Here is a 17,873-nt window from a genome sequence, read left to right on the forward strand (position 1 = left end):
CCTCGGCTTGGTAAAACTTGCTGTAATCGAACCCCAGTTCAAAAGATGGTTATATTGTTGCCACACACTTGATAAGGTCCCACAAGGATCATTCTTGCAGATTAAAATGCTTATACTACATTGTACAGTGGAAAAAATCAACCCCTTGCTTCTCTAAGGTGTTGGTGGATATTTGACCACAAAGGCCATAATTAAAGAACCACACTGTTGGCAGTGTGTAAATTCACAAATAAAGTACGTTAAGGGAGTCATACTTGAGTGCTGGTTAAGAAATCTAGCTTTTGACAAACCCCCGAAACTTCTTTTAAAAAAAACACCAGTGCCAGCATACATTTGATTTGCATAGTTGATGATCTTAGCAAAGGATGAAAGGCAACATTACCTGTTAAAACTAAAAGTGTAAAGTCAAATAATTGCCTAGTTAGTTACTAGTTTGTAAAACTGAGACTCACACACTCACCCTATATATTTGTAAGGTGCATGTTACTCTGAGGAGAAGATGCTGTTTGCACTCTACTGCTTTGGTTAGATCGCAAAGTGCAGTTATGGAAAGAGAACTGAATCCATTGGGTGTCATACTCATAATAGGTCCAATGGGTTGTGTCCAATGTTAGAGTAGCTCCAATGACATTAATAGACATGACTAACTTAGGTTCATTAATTTCAGTGATTCTACTCTGAGTATGACTTGGATAAAATTCTGCCAAGTTGTAATAGTATTACTTTCTACACACACACACACACACACACACACACACACACACACACACACACCGTCCCATAGTCCACACCAACTTATTTATTCCCCAACTAAACTTTTTAGGCATTGGTTAGTGCAAGCCTTTCACTGCTTAATGACCATAACTGTTGCATTCATTCTAAGTACACCAAGCATAAGGAGCCTTAGGTGCATTTCCCACTCTCTTTTCACCTGCAGTAGGTTGGCCCTTTCCTCAGAAGATTTAATTTAAAGGTGGCTTTGCTTTAGCAGAAGTGCTTCCACTTGTGGAAGTTGGGGCACCTGATTTTCACTGATGACCCCAACCCTTCTAAGTCTCCCCAGATGCTGCTTATGGGGTTGGGGAACCCTCCAGAACAGAATGGGGCCTGCAGTATGTAAAGGGAGTGATGAAAACTGGGTGGCCAGACTTGAGCTAGCAGAAGCACTGTCTGCTAAGCCATTGGTTACAATCCACTGCTTTTAGATGGCTTTTACAAAATGCTTTGAAATGGGTTAGATCAGCGTCCTTTTGGTTTTAGTCATTGTTAGTCATCAAGATAGGCATCTTTTGGCAGTTTACTTCTTATGCAGCATCTTTCAAAGTACACAAGTGACGTGCATGGTTTCTGAATGACCAATCCTACTGAATGGATTGTAAGATCTAGGGAGTAGACAATTTGTGCAAACTCTCGCTGTGCTTATTCCACATATCAAGCTCTAAAGAGAGACTGAGAATGGGGCATGGGGGTGGAGAGATTGAGTTTCTGAGGCACCATTTAGGCAACTTACTGATGGTTTAAAATGCCTTTTCTACGTACTAGGTATTTCAGATGAATTGGTTTTTAATCTTTCCTATGTTTTACTGTATCCTTAAAGCAGTTCAGCAGCTTAACAGGCATGTGATACAGAATTGTTCTAAGATATGCAATGTATTGGGGTGAGAAGGTCTTGACACCAGTGTTCCTGTAAAAAGTGCCTTGAGAGCAGAAAAGCAGCATATAAATAAAAAGGCGTAGCAATTTGAAACTTTAAACTGTACTGTTCTTAATAGTGTGCTCTTACAGGCCTTGTATTTCAGCATGTACTTTTCAAGAAGATATTTGGACTCAAATTGTTTAAGATGTGCTGTGCATTTGAACCTAGTTTTTGATTGCCTCCAGGTGCCTGCAGATTTTTTAACAAGATAATCCTCACTGTGTTAACCTGAATAGCTTTTCCAATGTTGCAATGTTAGCAAGACTGTGCTTTAGTTCATTTCAGGGCCCTAGGTTCGTATTCATTTCCTTTGGTAGATTTGCTTTGTTATGGAAGCTTATGATAAAGAAGCAAATGTGTACGTAGGAGGCTTTTGATACCCTTTTCTCTCCCCCCCCTCCCCCCCACTGCAACACTATCAAATCATTCCTGAAACCTGGATTTTAGAGAGAGGTCTTTGATGCAACACAGGTAAACAAGGATTATGCAGCTAGTTTTTAGTGGCAAGCATAGCACCTGGAAATGTTCCAAAATGTATATAGATGTACCACGTTAACACTAATAACGCTACAGGAATAATAATGAAAGGCAAATTCCAAAAAGAATTCTGAAATTAAAAATAGAATGACAGGTTATAGGGTGGGGGGTGGTTTGAGGTGTTAAATTACAAACTATTTAAGCTGGGAGCATATGGTTTGGATACTGTTATAATCAAAGTTATGGTACCCTTCAAGACATTTGGTTGACTTTTTGATGTTGAGTTGCGATCTTAAAACTTTATAGCTTCAGCTATGTAAAACGGATCTGCTACATTTTCATTAGAAGCTGTTTCCTTTGTAATTATGAGAATTCTAAGATGGGTGGGGAGAAGAGAAGATTTCAGCTTGCTGTGATGGGAAGGACCAAACTCAAGGCAACCTCTGATATACATATATATAAATATATATATATACAATTGCTGCATTTTTATAAATATGTGTAAATGCCCTTCCTACTGTAATATTTTGATCCTGGAAATAAAGCAGACCTTTTCACTAATTCTTAGCCTGTTGATTTTTAGAAGGGAATAAGTTCTCCTGGGATACAAAAGGGAAAATGTGTTTTCTGTGAAGGCAAAATTTCAGAGACAAGGACCTAACTCTGTGTGTCTGCCTGCTGACTTTCTAGTAAATAAATGTGTGATGTGATCATGTGACATAACTGTTTCCCCATAACTTGCAAGTGGCAGGCAGTGATTCTGAGCAGGGTTGGGGAAAATAGTGAACATTACCAGGAGTTACAGTTTAAGTGGCAGCCACGCGTATAGTTAAACTCTTAGGTTATTGGCTCTGAACTAAATTTTTAAAATAGTGGTTGTGAGTCCACATGAGCATTGTTTTTCAAAATATGTCCTGTTTTTCGTGTTTTTTTAATAGGCTCCTAAGGGTGGGCATATGCTATCAAATGATTATTTCAATATGATTATTGCCTCTACCCCATTTCTTTTAGGTAGGACTTCTTTTATATCAAAGATTAATACACTGTGCATTAGAAAGTGGAGGATTTAGAGAAGCAACCATTCTGACAACAGATGTCCTAACACTTGTGGTACTTCCTGGTGCAGGAGTGTTTAGCAACTGAAGCCCCAATGTTCACATTTAGTTACTGTAGGGGAAATGCCTCTGGAAGACAAAACATATTGAGGAGGTAGTGATCTGACATGGAGCCCTACCTGCCTCTGTTCCTTCCCCCTCCCTTGCTTTTGTTGAGTTTTCTGATGGTGTGAGAACAGTCTTAGATGTCTTGAGAAAGTTGGGAGGAGGTGAAGCCACCCCCCTCCCACAGCTGCCTCATCAGTTATGGGTGATAAAGCTGGGTATCTTCTTTGATGTTGGACATTGTTTTGAGAAAGTGAGGCATTGGGAGGGGGTGGCTATCTATAAAATCAGACGGTTTGGGCAGAGTTTCTTTGAATCTTATGCACGGACTGATGGGTCACAGGGCCATGCAAACTGAGGCTATCTGGGGGAGTCTCTTCACCGCTTCTTGAGGGCTTCCAGGTGACAGATTGAAGTGCTTGCTTGGTATGTATACATTGCTTGCTGTTTTAGAATAAAATCTTTAATCTCACCCACTTGTGTGTTTTGTATTGCTTCTGAATCTCATTTTAAAAGAACCACCTGGCCTTTGGCAAGACAGTTACCTAGGCTGTAAATGTTGTTCAAAAATTGTAGACATGTATAGTGGGGTTGAGAGGAAGGGGACACCGCTCAGTGCCGCTGTTAGAAGCTGGCAGAGCCTCCCCTGCCTGTTCTCAGCTCCCTTAGACTGAGTCATTAGTCCTAGCTTGGTATTGCCTATATTGTCGGGCAATGACTATCAAGGATTTGTAGACAGGTCATTTCTAATCTTGCTTGGAACCTTATGCACGCAAAGCATGCTTGGCCATTGAGCCTGTGGACATATTATGTAGCATTTGTTAAGGAACTAAGGCAGGTTTCCTCAACATTGGCCCTCCAGATGTTTTGAGACTACAATTCCCATCATCCCTGACCACAGGGCCTGCTAGCTAGGGATCAGAGTTGTAGGCCAAAAACATCTGGAGGGCCGAGGTTGAGGAAGCCTGAACTAAGGGTTGTCGACTATTGTTTCCTCAGAGTAGACCCATTTCAATTACCGGTAATTATCATTATCAACTTAGGTTCATTAATTTCATTGCGTCTGCTCTGAAGAAACTAGTTGAAAACAACCCTAAATGTTTAAAAGACATGTTATAAAACATTTGCCTCATTTAACCGATGAGGAACCTGAGATTGTGACTAGTTGTAAAACATCTGGAAATCTGCACATATTGTGCAATAAGGGTCAAAATTGTATCTATATTAAAGAGGAGCAAATGTTTCCTCTTCAATGTGCCGTGCATCCAAGTGTGTGCGAGAATGTTATGTTTCAAAAAGTAATAGAGTGCAGAAGTGGAGACTGAGGCGACTCACTTGCTCAGTCATCGTGGTTCAAAGAGTTAAAGTTGCCTGGCCGTATTTTCCACAGTCATGTAAACCTGTACATTTGCTAACGAGATTGCAAGAGTCACACTGGGAAAGAACATGGAAACTGCAAGTTACGCTGATACAAGGGAGGCGTGATTGTGGCTGCTAGATGGACAATTCTTACGCAACTTCAAGATTTATTTTTTTAAAGCTGACAAATTTGGAGTGGGAGGAGAACTAGGGCACACCCACTCTCTTTAGGCAGCAGTTCAGTTGCTCAATAATAACCACGTGTGATGCAAGGTGTACTGCTAATATAGGAGTGCTTAAATTATCAGATGGAGAAATACGTTGAAAGATAAGGATGGCCCAACTTCTTCAGGGGAGTGGAGACAGTACTCATCTTAACTAGAGTAGACTTTATCAGTACCACAAATACATCCAGGTAATATCAGCCCAGCAAACATACTGAACATCATGCACTAATTCCACTCCTACCCACCCATGGCAGTTTGAAATCCCCACCTATTGTTTATTTAACCAGTACTCACTGTAGTGACTCTTCCGCTGTTTGAATCCATGCCCTATCCTTTTTTCAAAAAAGGATTTTCCCTGAGCAAGGCTCTTTCCCCCTACTAGACCCCAACTCCAATTAGCCACAGCCAATATAGTTACTGGTCAGGAATAAGGGGGGGTGAAACCCAGCAACATTTAGAGAACCATACACGTGTCATTAATGGTCTAGAAAGACCCAGAGAAAGGTCTGCAATGCATACATGCCCTCTCTGTGGATGCTGTGGCAATTTTTGTAGAGAAGTGCAAGTCTAGGATAAAGCATGAGAATGAGACTAGTCGTGGATGAGCCTCCATCTGCAAGATGTGTGGTTGGTTCCTCCTTAATCTGGAATATTGGCGTTAATAAAGAGGTGCTCTTGGACCGACATATGACAATGTGCTGCAATCAATCAGCTGCCAAAAGGACTGAGCTTGGCTCTTTGAAGGTACAGTGGTACCTCGAATTACAAACACCTCAGGTTACAAACGTTTCAGGTTACAAACTCCGCTAACCTGGAAGAGTTACCTCGAGTTGAGAACTTTTCCCCAGAATGAGAACGGAAATCGTGTGCCGGTGGTGCAGCGGCAGCAAGAGGCCCCATTAGCGAAAGCATGCCTCTAGTTAAGAATAGTTTCAGGTTAAGAACGGACCTCCGGAACGAATTAAGTTCATAACTAGAGGTACCACTGTATCTGAATGTTTTTTCTGAAGCTTGAGAATCCTCACAACAGGCGGGAAAGGAAGGGGGAGGACAAGGTACTTTGTGTTTTCATACAGTTTTCAAATGGTCGTTTTTCTTCTTGTCCTCCCCTGTAAAATGAAAGAGACATGTGTAGCCATGGCTATGTTATTCTGTCTGTTACCATGGAAAAAGGGGGGGGGGTTGTCTTTATATGCTCAACAAGGAATTCAACAACAATTTATGCCCTCCCCCCTCGACTAAGGTTGAATGGACTTTATTTAAAATTATCTTTGGATTGGACCAGGAGTGTGAGGGAGCAATGCAGAGCAAGATAAATGAACGGCTGCTGAATAGATCTGGCAAGAGGCCGAATTTGAGAAAAGATTTTGTTTTTGACTGTGTGCTGAGGAAGAACTCCAGAGTGGAATTTTAATGGCGGAAACTGGACATGCACTCTGTGAGTTATTTATGGCCGCAGCTCGTATGCTAGTCGGTAAACAGCAGAAGGAATGGAATGGGACTTTGTCCCATCCAGATAAACACTGCAAAGAACTGAACAAGGGAAGATCGTAATTAATTCTCCCAGCACACCAGGTCTGAAACAACAATGTATATGATGGACTACAGACGTGAAATGGAATTTATATTTATAAGAGGTAACAGAGGCACTGTTTGTAAGGAGGGGGAAAATGTGGTCAGCTGCAAGAATGGACTAACAACAAGTGAAGGATCAATTGGACATTAAATAAGAGATGATGCGGCTATGGGAGGAAATGATCGACATATGTTTGCAACAGGAGCGGGAAACCTGATTTTAAGAAATTGTATTAAAGTAATTTGGTTTGATCCGTAATAATTTGGAAAACTAATTTTAAAAAAGAGAGAATGAAACTAGTCGTAGTTCTAAGGATGTGCCATCATAGTTATTATCAGGGCTTTTTTTCCCCAGCTGGAACTTGATGGTTCTGGCGCACCTCAGGTGGGCGCCATTGCCATTCTAAGAGAACGAGGGAGGTGTTCATGGTTCTCTTTTTGAAGAGAAAACAGCACTGGTTATTTGATGCCCTTTTTGGTGTGTGTGTGCAGGTTTCCTTTGCTAAAATCTTGCTTTGGCAACTGGCATTAATGGTCAAAAACATTTTGCTGCCTGAAGTGGAGCAGGCTGGTTCTCCCATTAGGTATAGTGAGGCAGCCGATTTCACAAATGGCTTCGCAAATTATTAGTTAATTTATTATGGTTACCATTTTTGTGTCTCAGAGGAGAAGAGAGGCTCGTTGGTTTTTCTGCCTCAGGTCCCCACAAAATGTGGCCAGCCTTGGGTACTTTACACACTGACCTGTGGGGGGGGGGCAACATATGCTGCTCTGTCTCAACCAGCAAAATATCTTTGAGTACAAATATTGCCCCACGCCATCCCCACCCTGCTAGGCCATCACTTTAAAATTCTTGCTATAGCATTCAGGCACTCAATCTGCAATAATAATTTATTAATGCAATTTTTAAAAAAAGCTCTCTGAGCTCTTCAGTGATTGACAGCTGTCATGATGGTTTTATAAGTGGCACTAGGCCAGCTGCTGTTGATGATACATCAGCATGTGGTAGTAGCACTGGTGTGAACTCTGTAGGAGTTCTAACACTATATGAAGTGCCTGGAATGTGAAAGTAGAATCACCACACCAGACTTGCTCTCAAGACAGCTGATCCAAACAGAGAGTTGTGTGGCTGATGTGACGTAGCTGGAACACAAGAGTGAGTTGCAACATTTCCCCAGTGGTGCCAAAAATGAACCTTCCTCTTCCTCTACTCCCTGAAAATCGCAATGTGATTTATACACTTCAGCTGTTTCAGTGTGGTGAGTTGTGTGTGTGCGTGCACTGTATATAACTGTAAAGGGAATTTTGTTGTTCTTGGTGGAACCACCTGACTTTTGTAAGTCAGTCGAGAATGGTTGACCCATATAATGATACATTAATCTGGAGCTGAAATATGGAGCACTAAAAAGGGTAAGGGTAAAGGACCCCTGGACGGTTAAGTCCTGTCAAAGGCGACTATAGGGTTGCGGCGTTCATCTCACTTCAGGCTGAGGGAGCAGGCGTTTGTCCACAGACAGCTTTCTGGGTCATGTGGCCTAGCATGACTGACTCACTTCTGGCACAACAGGACGCCATGACAGAAACCAGAGTGCATGGAAACACTGTTTACCTTCCCACTGCAGTGGTGCCTATTTATCTACTTGCACTGGCATGCTTTCGAACTGCTAGGTTGGCAGGAGTTGGGACAGACCAATGGGAGCTCAATCTGTCGCAGAGATTCAAACCACCGACCTTCTGATCGGCAAGCCCAAGAGGCTCAGTGGTTTAGACCAAAGTGCCACCCGCTTCTCGTGGAGCACTATAGTAGTGCATTAACTTTTCTTGTTTTTTTATGGGTCATTCTTCCCCTGTGAGATATTTCCGTAGAGGTCTTCCCTGACATCCTGGGTGCATCCACTTCAAAGCTTTCCATCCTCTTAGTTCAGCAAGTATACCTTTACATGGGACACACACTAACCAGGCACATCTGAAGCTGAGCTGCACAGAGGGCGCAGACTGCAGTAACCCACCATAGATAAACATTTGTCTACAGACTATGAGGGACATGGGTGGTGCTGTGGGTTAAAGCACAGAGCCTACGACTTGCCGATCAGAAGGTCGGCAGTTCGAATCCCCGCAACGGGGTGAGCTCCCATTGCTTGGTCCCTGCTCCTGCCAACCTAGCAGTTCGAAAGCACATCAGAGTGCAAGTAGATAAATAGGTACCGCTCCGGCGGGAAGGTAAACGGCGTTTCTGTGCGCTGCTCTGGTTCACCAGAAGTAGCTCAGTCATGCTGGCTACATGACCCGGAAGCTGTACGCCGGCTCCCTTGGCCAATAAAGCGAGATGAGCGCCGCAACCCCAGAGTTGGCCATGACTGGAACTAATGGTCAGGGGCCCCTTACCTTTATAGACTGTGAAGGTGATGCACGTAGTGCTGGCCAAACTCCGTCCAGATTAATTTGGAAATGGGTGGGTGATAATGAGAGCACTTTTTAAAAAATGATTTATTTTGAGGGCTCTGAATTGAGCCATGTACAGTGGAACCTCGGGTTGTGAACATGATCCGTGCGGGAGGCACATTTGCAATCCGCAGCACCGCGTCTGCGCATGCGTGGGTCGTGATTTAGCGCTTCTGCGCATGTGCAAGTGCTGAAACCCGGAAGTAACCCGTTCCAGTACTTCTGGGTTCGGCGCAGTGCGCAACCTGAGAACACATAACCTGAAGCATCTGTAACCCGAGGTACCACTGTATATATATTATTGTTGGTATCCATCTATCTCAAGACACAATGGAGTGCACCTCCCGGGGTGGAGAATCACAGCACCTGCTGCTTCTTACGTTGTTTTTGTGGTGTTAGCAGCACTGAAGTGACCTCCCCAGGGCACAAGCCTGGGCAGTGTGTAAGGAGGTCCTGGCTGCCCAGACGACAAGACCCCCCCTCTCAGCCCCACTGATGTGGTCCAAAGGAAAATAGAGCAATACATTTGGCACCAGCTTGGTTGCAGGAGTTGCCAGAAGGAGGTGTGCAATGTGCCATCCAACCATTTTAGGGACTCCACTCTGGATTTGTATATGGTTTACTCCTTAGCCTTTTCTTCTCCCGAAGATGTCTCACAAGGCAACAGGTACAGATTTTTTATACGGATTTTATATACAGTGGTACCTCGGGTTAAGTACTTAATTCGTTCTGGAGGTATGTTCTTAACCTGAAACTGTTCTTAACCTGGGTACCACTTTAGCTAATGGGGCCTCCTGCTGCCGTGCCGCCGGAGCACAATTTCTGTTCTCATCCTGAAGCAAAGTTCTTAACCCAAAGTACTATTTCTGGGTTAGCGGAGTCTGTAACCTGAAGCGTCTATAACCCAAGGTACCACTGTATGTGCTTGTACAGTCTTCCTTTCTATAACATATGTGCATTCTTGTTAATTGCAGTGTGAAGAAAGGCAGCTTTGGCTGGGGCATTAGTGGCAATTTCACATACCAGACAGGTAATCGGCTCCTATTGGGCACCTCCTATGTCATGTGACCCACTGATAGCTCATCCCTGGTGCTCAAGGATGTAGCAATCGCTGTTGTTTTTAACATGATTGGACCCACCTCCCAGTGCAAATCTGTGTCTCTTGGTGATGGTGGGCAAAATAAGCGGGCATTTTCATGCTGCTTGATGCCATGTGGACTGCATGCACAATAAACAACCACCTGGAGAGACCCTTTTATTGTTTTTGTTGCAACAGAGCAGCACCACTGTCCCTCTAGCATTGTTTTGTTTGAGCATGTTGCAAGCTTGCTTCATGTACAACTGCCGCCCTTAAGCCTACTTCCTCACAGAAACAGTTTTCTTCTAATCACTCATTTGTCATTTCCCTCTATGGGCAATTTTTTCCTTTAGAACGGTACGGAGCTGTTGGACTTGCCCATCATGGGAAGATGGGTCATGTGACTGGTGTGATTAAAGAAAAACTAGTTAGATCCAGGTCTGACCATCTAGGGAGAAAATAAGTTGGGGCCTGCCCAGGTTTCAGTCGATTCAGAAGATTATAAATAGTTGCCAGTTGTTGCTGCCCTTTCCAGAGAAACTTCTCTTGTGTGGATTATTGCAACAACGGCAACAACCTTTGGAGCTGAGCGCAACTTTGATACCACCAGTTCCTTGGATCTGCATCAGTGCTTTCTATTTCTCAAAGGTAAGTGAAAGACCTGGGAAGAATTAATTCTGTAAGGACCAGCTGATGGTGGGTTTGCTGTGGTAGCAAAAGAGTCGAGGAACCTGAAACTGGAATTCACTTTCCATTTTCCAGCTGAGATGGATTCAGGACATTTCTAGACTATAAACTGAAACAGGTGTTGCTTCTTCTTGGCTGTATAATAGATCAGTACTCCTCATGCATTCATGTTTCTGCAGTGCTCACACAACGTTGTCATCATCAAATGGCAACCCTGCCCCCATTTAATCAAGATTTACCATTTCTAGGGGAAATCCAGTTATTAAAAAACAAACAAGCTCTGATGTCTACTACCCTTTTGTGATATCTCAGTGTCCCATTTACAATAGTTTGTGGCTATCCAGATGGAAGCACAATATTGTTAGTTTATTATTTTTTCATTTATATACTACTTGTAGGGTTGCCGTATTTTAGAGAGCAAAAAAGAGGACACATTTGCTGACTTCTACTTTTAACTATGGATTGCTATGACGACTCTCATGAAATGACCTGTCCTGGATAAAGAGGACATATGGCAACCCATAGTCTCTAACTGGTGTGCAAGAAGGCAACAGAACAGAGACAAAATTATCTTTTTCTCTAATCTTTTTGTTAACTGCATTGAGGTTTCTTGCAAACAAGCGGTTTATAAATTTTATAAATGGGGATGGCAGGTGCATGGACGATGGAATGAGCAAAGTTAAAGTTTGGATGCAATAATCATAGAATCATAGAATTGTAGAGTTGGAAGGGACCCTGAGCAACCATCTAATCCAAACCCCAGGAATATGCAGCTGCTCCATACAGGAATCAAACCTGGGACCTTGGTGTTATCAGCACCACGCTCTAACCAACTGAGCTGCAGAAGCACCAGGAAAACATCACTGAACAACCGATAAAGCAGAGTGATAACTAGATGGTCCAGTATAAATCCATTTAAAATGTGCCATTCATGTGCCAATGACATGCTACTACATGCCCAGGTAATAGGAAAGACAGTCAGGAGAGGGTCAGGTATTTTGGGTAGGAAACTAACATTGCAGAGTTGTCATCAGTCTGGCTGTCCGAGGCACATCTAGCCTTAAAATAAATGGGAGGGACCTGCTAGAAATGTTCTTGCTCAGGATACTCCATTCCATTCCCCTGCCCCATCTCCCCAACTACCTGTTAGCATTCCATGCCATGACCACTCAGTATACTCTGCTGAGCTGTTTTGAAGAGTCTCCACCCCCACACCACATAGGCTTTAAAGATATTTTCAGACATCTGCAAACCTCACTCTTATGCAAGGGCAGTGCCATTTTTGACGGCTTAAACAATGTCACTTACAGCCCAACCACTGCAAGTAGAGGAAATGATGCTTCCACATTAGGAAATTTGCAAACCATCCCATTTAACTCTCCCTCCCTTTGCCCTGTTGACAGTGTGGAGGGTGGGGTGGCAAAATACCTTATGGACACATTCCTGGTCTGCTTTTAACAAGTTTTCAGTGTGTAGTTATCTGTATTCTGTGAGTCTTATGTCTCTGACTAATCTGTACATGACCCTTTAACAGCCAGTGCAGACCATTGGGGCTGGGGCAGTCTGGCAAAGGACAAGATGGCGTGCCTCACTCCATGTGCAAACTGGCAATGAAATTTATTTCAACGGTGTCCTTCACTGGTTTGAGGGAAAACACATCAATCAGCAGTATTTCTCAAGAAACTACAGGACACATATGGATTGTGGATCACGTGTACTCAAACAAAATGCTCTAAAGCCAGAGTAAACAGAAATGTTTACACGGTCTGTGACTCTTTTCTTCATCTTTGCAGGGCTCTCTGCTGACAATGTGTGTGGGGACGTGTGCTAGGATCCTGGGGCCAAGCCTCTTGACCCTGGGGCTGCTTTCTGTTGTTGCCAACACTCTCCTGCTCTTTCCCAGTTGGGAATGGCGTTATCTACAGATGGGTCACATCACAAAGAAAGCTATGCTGATGCCCGGAGTGTGGGGAGGAGGCTTATTGGTAAGTGGATATTTTTCTGTCAAGAATCTGCATAGGAAACCGTAAGGCCTGCTCTTTTTGTCTTCTGTCTTCTGCTTCATTGTTTATAACCAAACAAGGTTTTGTCATTGGAGGTGGGCAGGCTACATGCAGAGCAAGGATATACTGAAGAAGAGTTTGGATTTGATATCCCACTTTATCGCTACCCGAAGGAGTCTCAAAGTGGCCAACATTCTTCTTTCCCTTCCTTCCCACAACAAACACTCTGTGAGGTGAGTGGGGCTGAGAGACTTCAGAGAAGTTTGACTAGCCCAAGGTCACCCAGCAGCTTCATGTGGAGGAGCGGAGATTATGAGTATACTGCTCTTGACCACTACACCACACTGGCTCTCAGTTTTGCCTGAAAATTCCATTCATGATACGCTGAAGACAATTTGTCCAATCCAATGGCAGTTTGGCATGCAGTATCGCCAGGAGTGCTTGGTGTGCTCTGGTTCATGGGGTCACAAAGAGTCGGACACGACTAAACGACTAAACAACAACAACAACAACAATCCTATATCTTGTATAAATTGACCAGGGTTGTATCCAATGTAGTGCTACCACCAGTGCAAGGATATACGCTTGTGTAATGGAGCATCCCTCCCCCCCTTTCCCCCATGGGACCCCTAAATCTGTCCTAGGGGTCTCACCAACCCTCTGGAGCAGATTTGGAGGACACAGGGCACGCATTGTGGAGAGGGAGGGATGTTCCACAGCCATACATCCTTTTGTTGGCAGAACAAGTTAATTGGATTCTTCTCCAGATTTCTGAAAATTCTCAAAAAGGATGGCTGAGCTATAGCCGTTTAACCCATGTGCATTGAAAGGGTGCTGTGCCTGCTTCTTCTGTGTGACATGCTACTCCATGTTTGCTATGCATGCGAAAGAGAGATAGAGAGAGTAGCTGCCATGAGTGTGGTTTCGTTTGATTTGCATTCTCTGGTTGGCTCTTTTCTTCCAGTGATCTGCTGCACATGCTTTTTTTAAATATATATATATGTCTGCTATGTTCTGCAGCTACATTCCAGGGTTCCCGCAAGCCCCTCTGACCTGCTTTGCTTGGCTTAGTATGAATGAGCAAACACACAGCTTCCCAGACTGAAGATCGCAGCTACGGGACTCCACCTGCGGCCATGCTGCTGCTGGGCTACCCAGAGTTAGCGAAATTTGTTAACCGAATCCCACCCCAATAAGTTTCAATTTGTGTATTGGTTCAAGAAGTGCAAATGAGGTAGTTTCTCATTAAGATTCAAACAGAATGAAATTGACGCGCGCCCCGCTTAGCAGAGAAGGGTGTTCATTCTGAATCACTTCTGTCTTCCACAGGTCTTCCCAGCCGCAGTTCAGATCACAGTTATTGGATTCAGGGGAAAGAACACCTCCTGCACTTGGGGGACTTGCCAAAAGGTATGAAGGTGGTAGCTCATTTGTTCCGCTGATTAAAGCCCTCAGCTTTAATGGAAGGGCTTAACAGTCAAGATTCTTGACAAAGTTCCAGTTTGATACTGTACACGGTTCAGCATTTTCATAGAGTGGCTTCACAATCAATGCCTCTTTCCAGGGAACTCTGAAAATTGTGGCTCGGTGAGGGGAATGGGGGTCTCCCAATGACTCTCAGTGCCCTTAACAGACTACAGTGGTACCTTTGGTTAAGAACTTACTTTGTTCCGGAAGTCCGTTCTTAACCTGAAACTGTTCTTAACCCGAGGTACCAGTTTAGCTAATGGGGCGTCCCGCTGCCCCCGCCGTGTGATTTCTGTTCTCATCCTGAAGTAAAGTTCTTAACCCAAGGTACTATTTCCGGGTTAGTGGAGTCTGTAACCTGAAGCGTTTGTAACCCAAAGTACCACTGCACAAGGATTATTTGGGAGCAGTGCTTTTTTCGGGGGGGGGGGACACAGGGGTACGCATACCTCTAAATATTTTGTGAATCATTGAGGGGCAGTATTTCAATATGAGTAGGAAAATGAGAGTACCCATAAACATTTTTTTAAAGAAAAAAACACTGTTTGGGAGACTGTTAAAGGAATATTGCAGTGCTTTGAGAGTATGGTCCTGATATGACTTAAGACCAAGGAGAAGGAAGTGGACAAGCAGTGCCAGCCCTAGGCTGGTTGTCAACATGAAGACAGGCAGATGGGGGCTGGATGAAAGAGGTTAATGGTGAAGTCCCATTTGTCCTAATGGACCAGACACTACACCTTTCAACCTGACTCCACTAGTCACTGCCAAGGTCAAGGACCTTGTCATGCCCCACTCTAATCCAAACTTGGAGGGTGCATTCCCCCATCCAGGAGCCTTGCGGCCTGTTGCTGGAGCAGGGGGGGTGGGGGACCTGGTGCCTGTAGTATAGCAATCAGAAGTTACCATAACTACTCAGGTCATTTTCATAAAGCCCTTTAGAACCAATCTCCCTTCCCATTACTCCTAATTACTGAGGTTCAGTAGTACAGTTGAAGGGGTCTTGCATAACTGGAATTAGGCCACTTCCAGGCTGTCAATACCTTCGGGTGGGATTCGGTCACGTACCAGCAAGTTCAGGTTACACAATTATCAATGACTGGGAGGTCTTGAGCAATAATCCCACTTCCTCAAAACATCAAACTTCTCATGATAAGGAAAGTGACAGGAAACTGCACTGGAACACAAAACGGAGTAAGCGCTCATTAAATAGCCATCACCATCTCATCTCCTTGCAAACAAGTCAGGATCAATGCTCGGTTATGAGGTCATCTGGAAGTGCCCTTAATTTCTATGCCTCTTTTGCCCACAGATGTTTCTCTCCATTGTATTATCAGGACTGGCCTTGCTGGGATCAGCTGCTTGCTTTGTTTTGTCTGGTGTGGGCTTGACAGAGGGACCTCTCTGCTTTTATAGCTCCACCACCCACAATGGGACGCAGATGACTCAGTGGGATTATCCATTCCTTCAAACACACAGTCAGTCCTCAAACATCAGGTAAAGAAACCTGGAGGTCATGGGTCATTTTATGGAAGAGCAATGCCTATTAACCTGTGTGGAGAGCTGTTTTTGCTTAGTGGTGAAAACTGAGACTCGTTCTCCATCGAGTTCAGAGTCATGGCCCAAAAAATGAGCCGCAAGCAATGACTTGATGATAGGCCCCTCCAGAGAGGTGGGGATTTTGCCAGGTCTATTCTGCAGGACTGAATGGATGCTGCACTGCCTAAACATCATTCCACTTTATTAATTCTTCTGTAATGCTTCCTGAGTGATACTGCAGTATTGCTGTCCAGGGGAGCCCTCTTATGCTATAGTGTAACAAAAGCAAGACTACCACCATCCCTGGAACAATTGTGGTATGAAAAGTTGCAGAAATTAAGCAGGAAGCTACAGTATGTCTGCCCTGAAGCTTTTGCAGGAACAAACAGTATTGAAAGTGGGATCACATATAACTACCCCAATAGAGTGGTACCTCTGGTTGCGGACGGGATCCGTTCCGGAGGTCCGGCTGGATCCCAAGGTTTCCGCCACTGGAGGACTGCTTCTGCGCATGCACACGTGGCAAAACCTGGTAAAATACTTCCGGGTTTGCCGCTTACGTATCCCGAAGTTTACATAACCAGAGGGTTACGTAAGCGGAACTACTACTGTACCATCATGAGCACAAGTAATCATGAATGCACAATAAAAAGGATGTCTGAAAGGGCATACGGCTTTCTGTATATTGTTGGTCCTGAAGACAGAACAATTATATAGACGGTGTCAGTGTTTCCAAACAAGTTCTCTGTTACTGACTCCCATTAGACGTGGCTCATGCAGCTCAGGAGACCGTATTTGCATTGCTCAATTAAATTGTGAGGCTAGCTTGAGCTATTTCCCAGGGAAATATTTTCCTGTCCTGTGCATCAAAACACACACAGAGAAACTGGACTGGGGGCACTGGCAATAGCAACAAGCACCAAAGAATATGTAGGGATAACGTTGCTGGGAGGAAAAAAGTGAAGGAGTCTCAGCAGGCATGGATCACTTGTTGAGGAACGCTATCATCGTGGAATGTCAGTAGAACCGGGATGTCAACAAAGTAGCGACACTTGCAAGTGCAAGGAATCCTAAGGCAGAGGAGTCTTCTGTCCAGTGAATTACTATTACTGCTACAGTGTTGGTGTTGGAAGGGCAACCGCATGTCTTTCATCTTGAGACAATGCAACCAGGGAAGACAATATTTAATATTATACTGTAAATGTAAAACCATTCAAGGAAAAATGGTGCACAGGACAGCATACTCAGTAAACCAGTAAATCCAGAAATCTTTGTCTAATCTTAATCTAATTTCTGTTGGAAGCCTCCCAGAGTGGCTGGGGCAACCACTCAGTCAGATGGGTGGGGTATGAGTAATAAATGATTATTATTTTAAAATGTACAAATATATCATCTCCTGATTGAACAGCTTTCCCTTATCCTTCGTTTATAATGTATCTTCACTTACAACTTTCTCATTCAAAATCTGTTCCTTTAAGGACTCGGAATTATTTGTATGATCCTCCCCTTTGGAACAAAGTGTGCATCGAGCCACGTAATGTTGTGAGCTGGAATGTCTATTTCTTCTCAGCTCTCTTAATCATCAGCACAGTGGAAATGGTCCTTGCTGTTCTCCAGATCATCAATGGCTTTTTTGGATGTTTCTGTGGCTTATGTGAAAAGAAATAGGTAACAGGAATCCACTAAATTTTTGTAATTTTGTTGTTGTTGTTGCATATGGCCTGTGCATGGTCCCTCCGCCTGCATCCACACACCAACAGGGGAAGATTGAAGCAAGTGATGGTTGCTAACATTCCTTCTACCTTTGTCAACGCAGATACCTAATAAGAAGGGTAGCAGTTGGTCAGAGTAGTTTACTTTGTGATAGTGGGAAGGGGAATAACATAATATGAATGCTGGTTGACCAATAGAGAAAGCTTCCATATTGCCACATTACCAAAAAGGCAGCAATAAAAGTCAGACATGCAACGAAGATACAGATCACTAGGCTCATATTGCATCATGCAGCTGCTGCTGCCAGTCTGTTTTGTACTCTAGTCTAGAAATGTTAAAAGGGATAGAGCAGGGTTCTGATGGTGGTTTCAGCAGTAGGTAGAGACCAAATAGCTTTGTGGATGCTTGGAAAGCTGCTCTCTCTCTCTCTCTCTCTCTCTCTCTCTCTCTCTC

General features: G+C 43.8%; 1 protein-coding gene and 1 long non-coding RNA gene across 2 annotated transcripts in view; one reads left to right on the plus strand and one right to left on the minus strand.

Annotated features, from left to right (window-relative positions):
* Window positions 1-309: 309 nt before the first annotated feature.
* Window positions 310-3,798, minus strand: LOC309342935. The gene is made up of 2 exons (XR_014157035.1): window positions 763-3,798; window positions 310-726 (listed from the first exon to the last, which is right to left on the minus strand). It is a non-coding gene; the product is annotated as an uncharacterized lncRNA (long non-coding RNA).
* Window positions 3,799-10,359: 6,561 nt separating this feature from the next.
* Window positions 10,360-17,873, plus strand: part of TM4SF19 (transmembrane 4 L six family member 19) — a 92,772-nt gene continuing 85,258 nt past the window's right edge. The window contains exons 1-5 of the mRNA XM_081863917.1: window positions 10,360-10,662; window positions 12,495-12,686; window positions 14,034-14,114; window positions 15,481-15,665; window positions 17,186-17,375. Of these exons, the coding sequence (XP_081720043.1) occupies window positions 12,510-12,686; window positions 14,034-14,114; window positions 15,481-15,665; window positions 17,186-17,375 (633 nt within the window). The 5' untranslated portion in view covers window positions 10,360-10,662; window positions 12,495-12,509. The remainder of the gene's footprint in view (window positions 10,663-12,494; window positions 12,687-14,033; window positions 14,115-15,480; window positions 15,666-17,185; window positions 17,376-17,873) is intronic.

Source organism: Podarcis erhardii, assembly GCF_964252035.2.
Source record: "Podarcis erhardii genome assembly, chromosome: 5".
Lineage (NCBI taxonomy): Eukaryota > Metazoa > Chordata > Lepidosauria > Squamata > Lacertidae > Podarcis > Podarcis erhardii.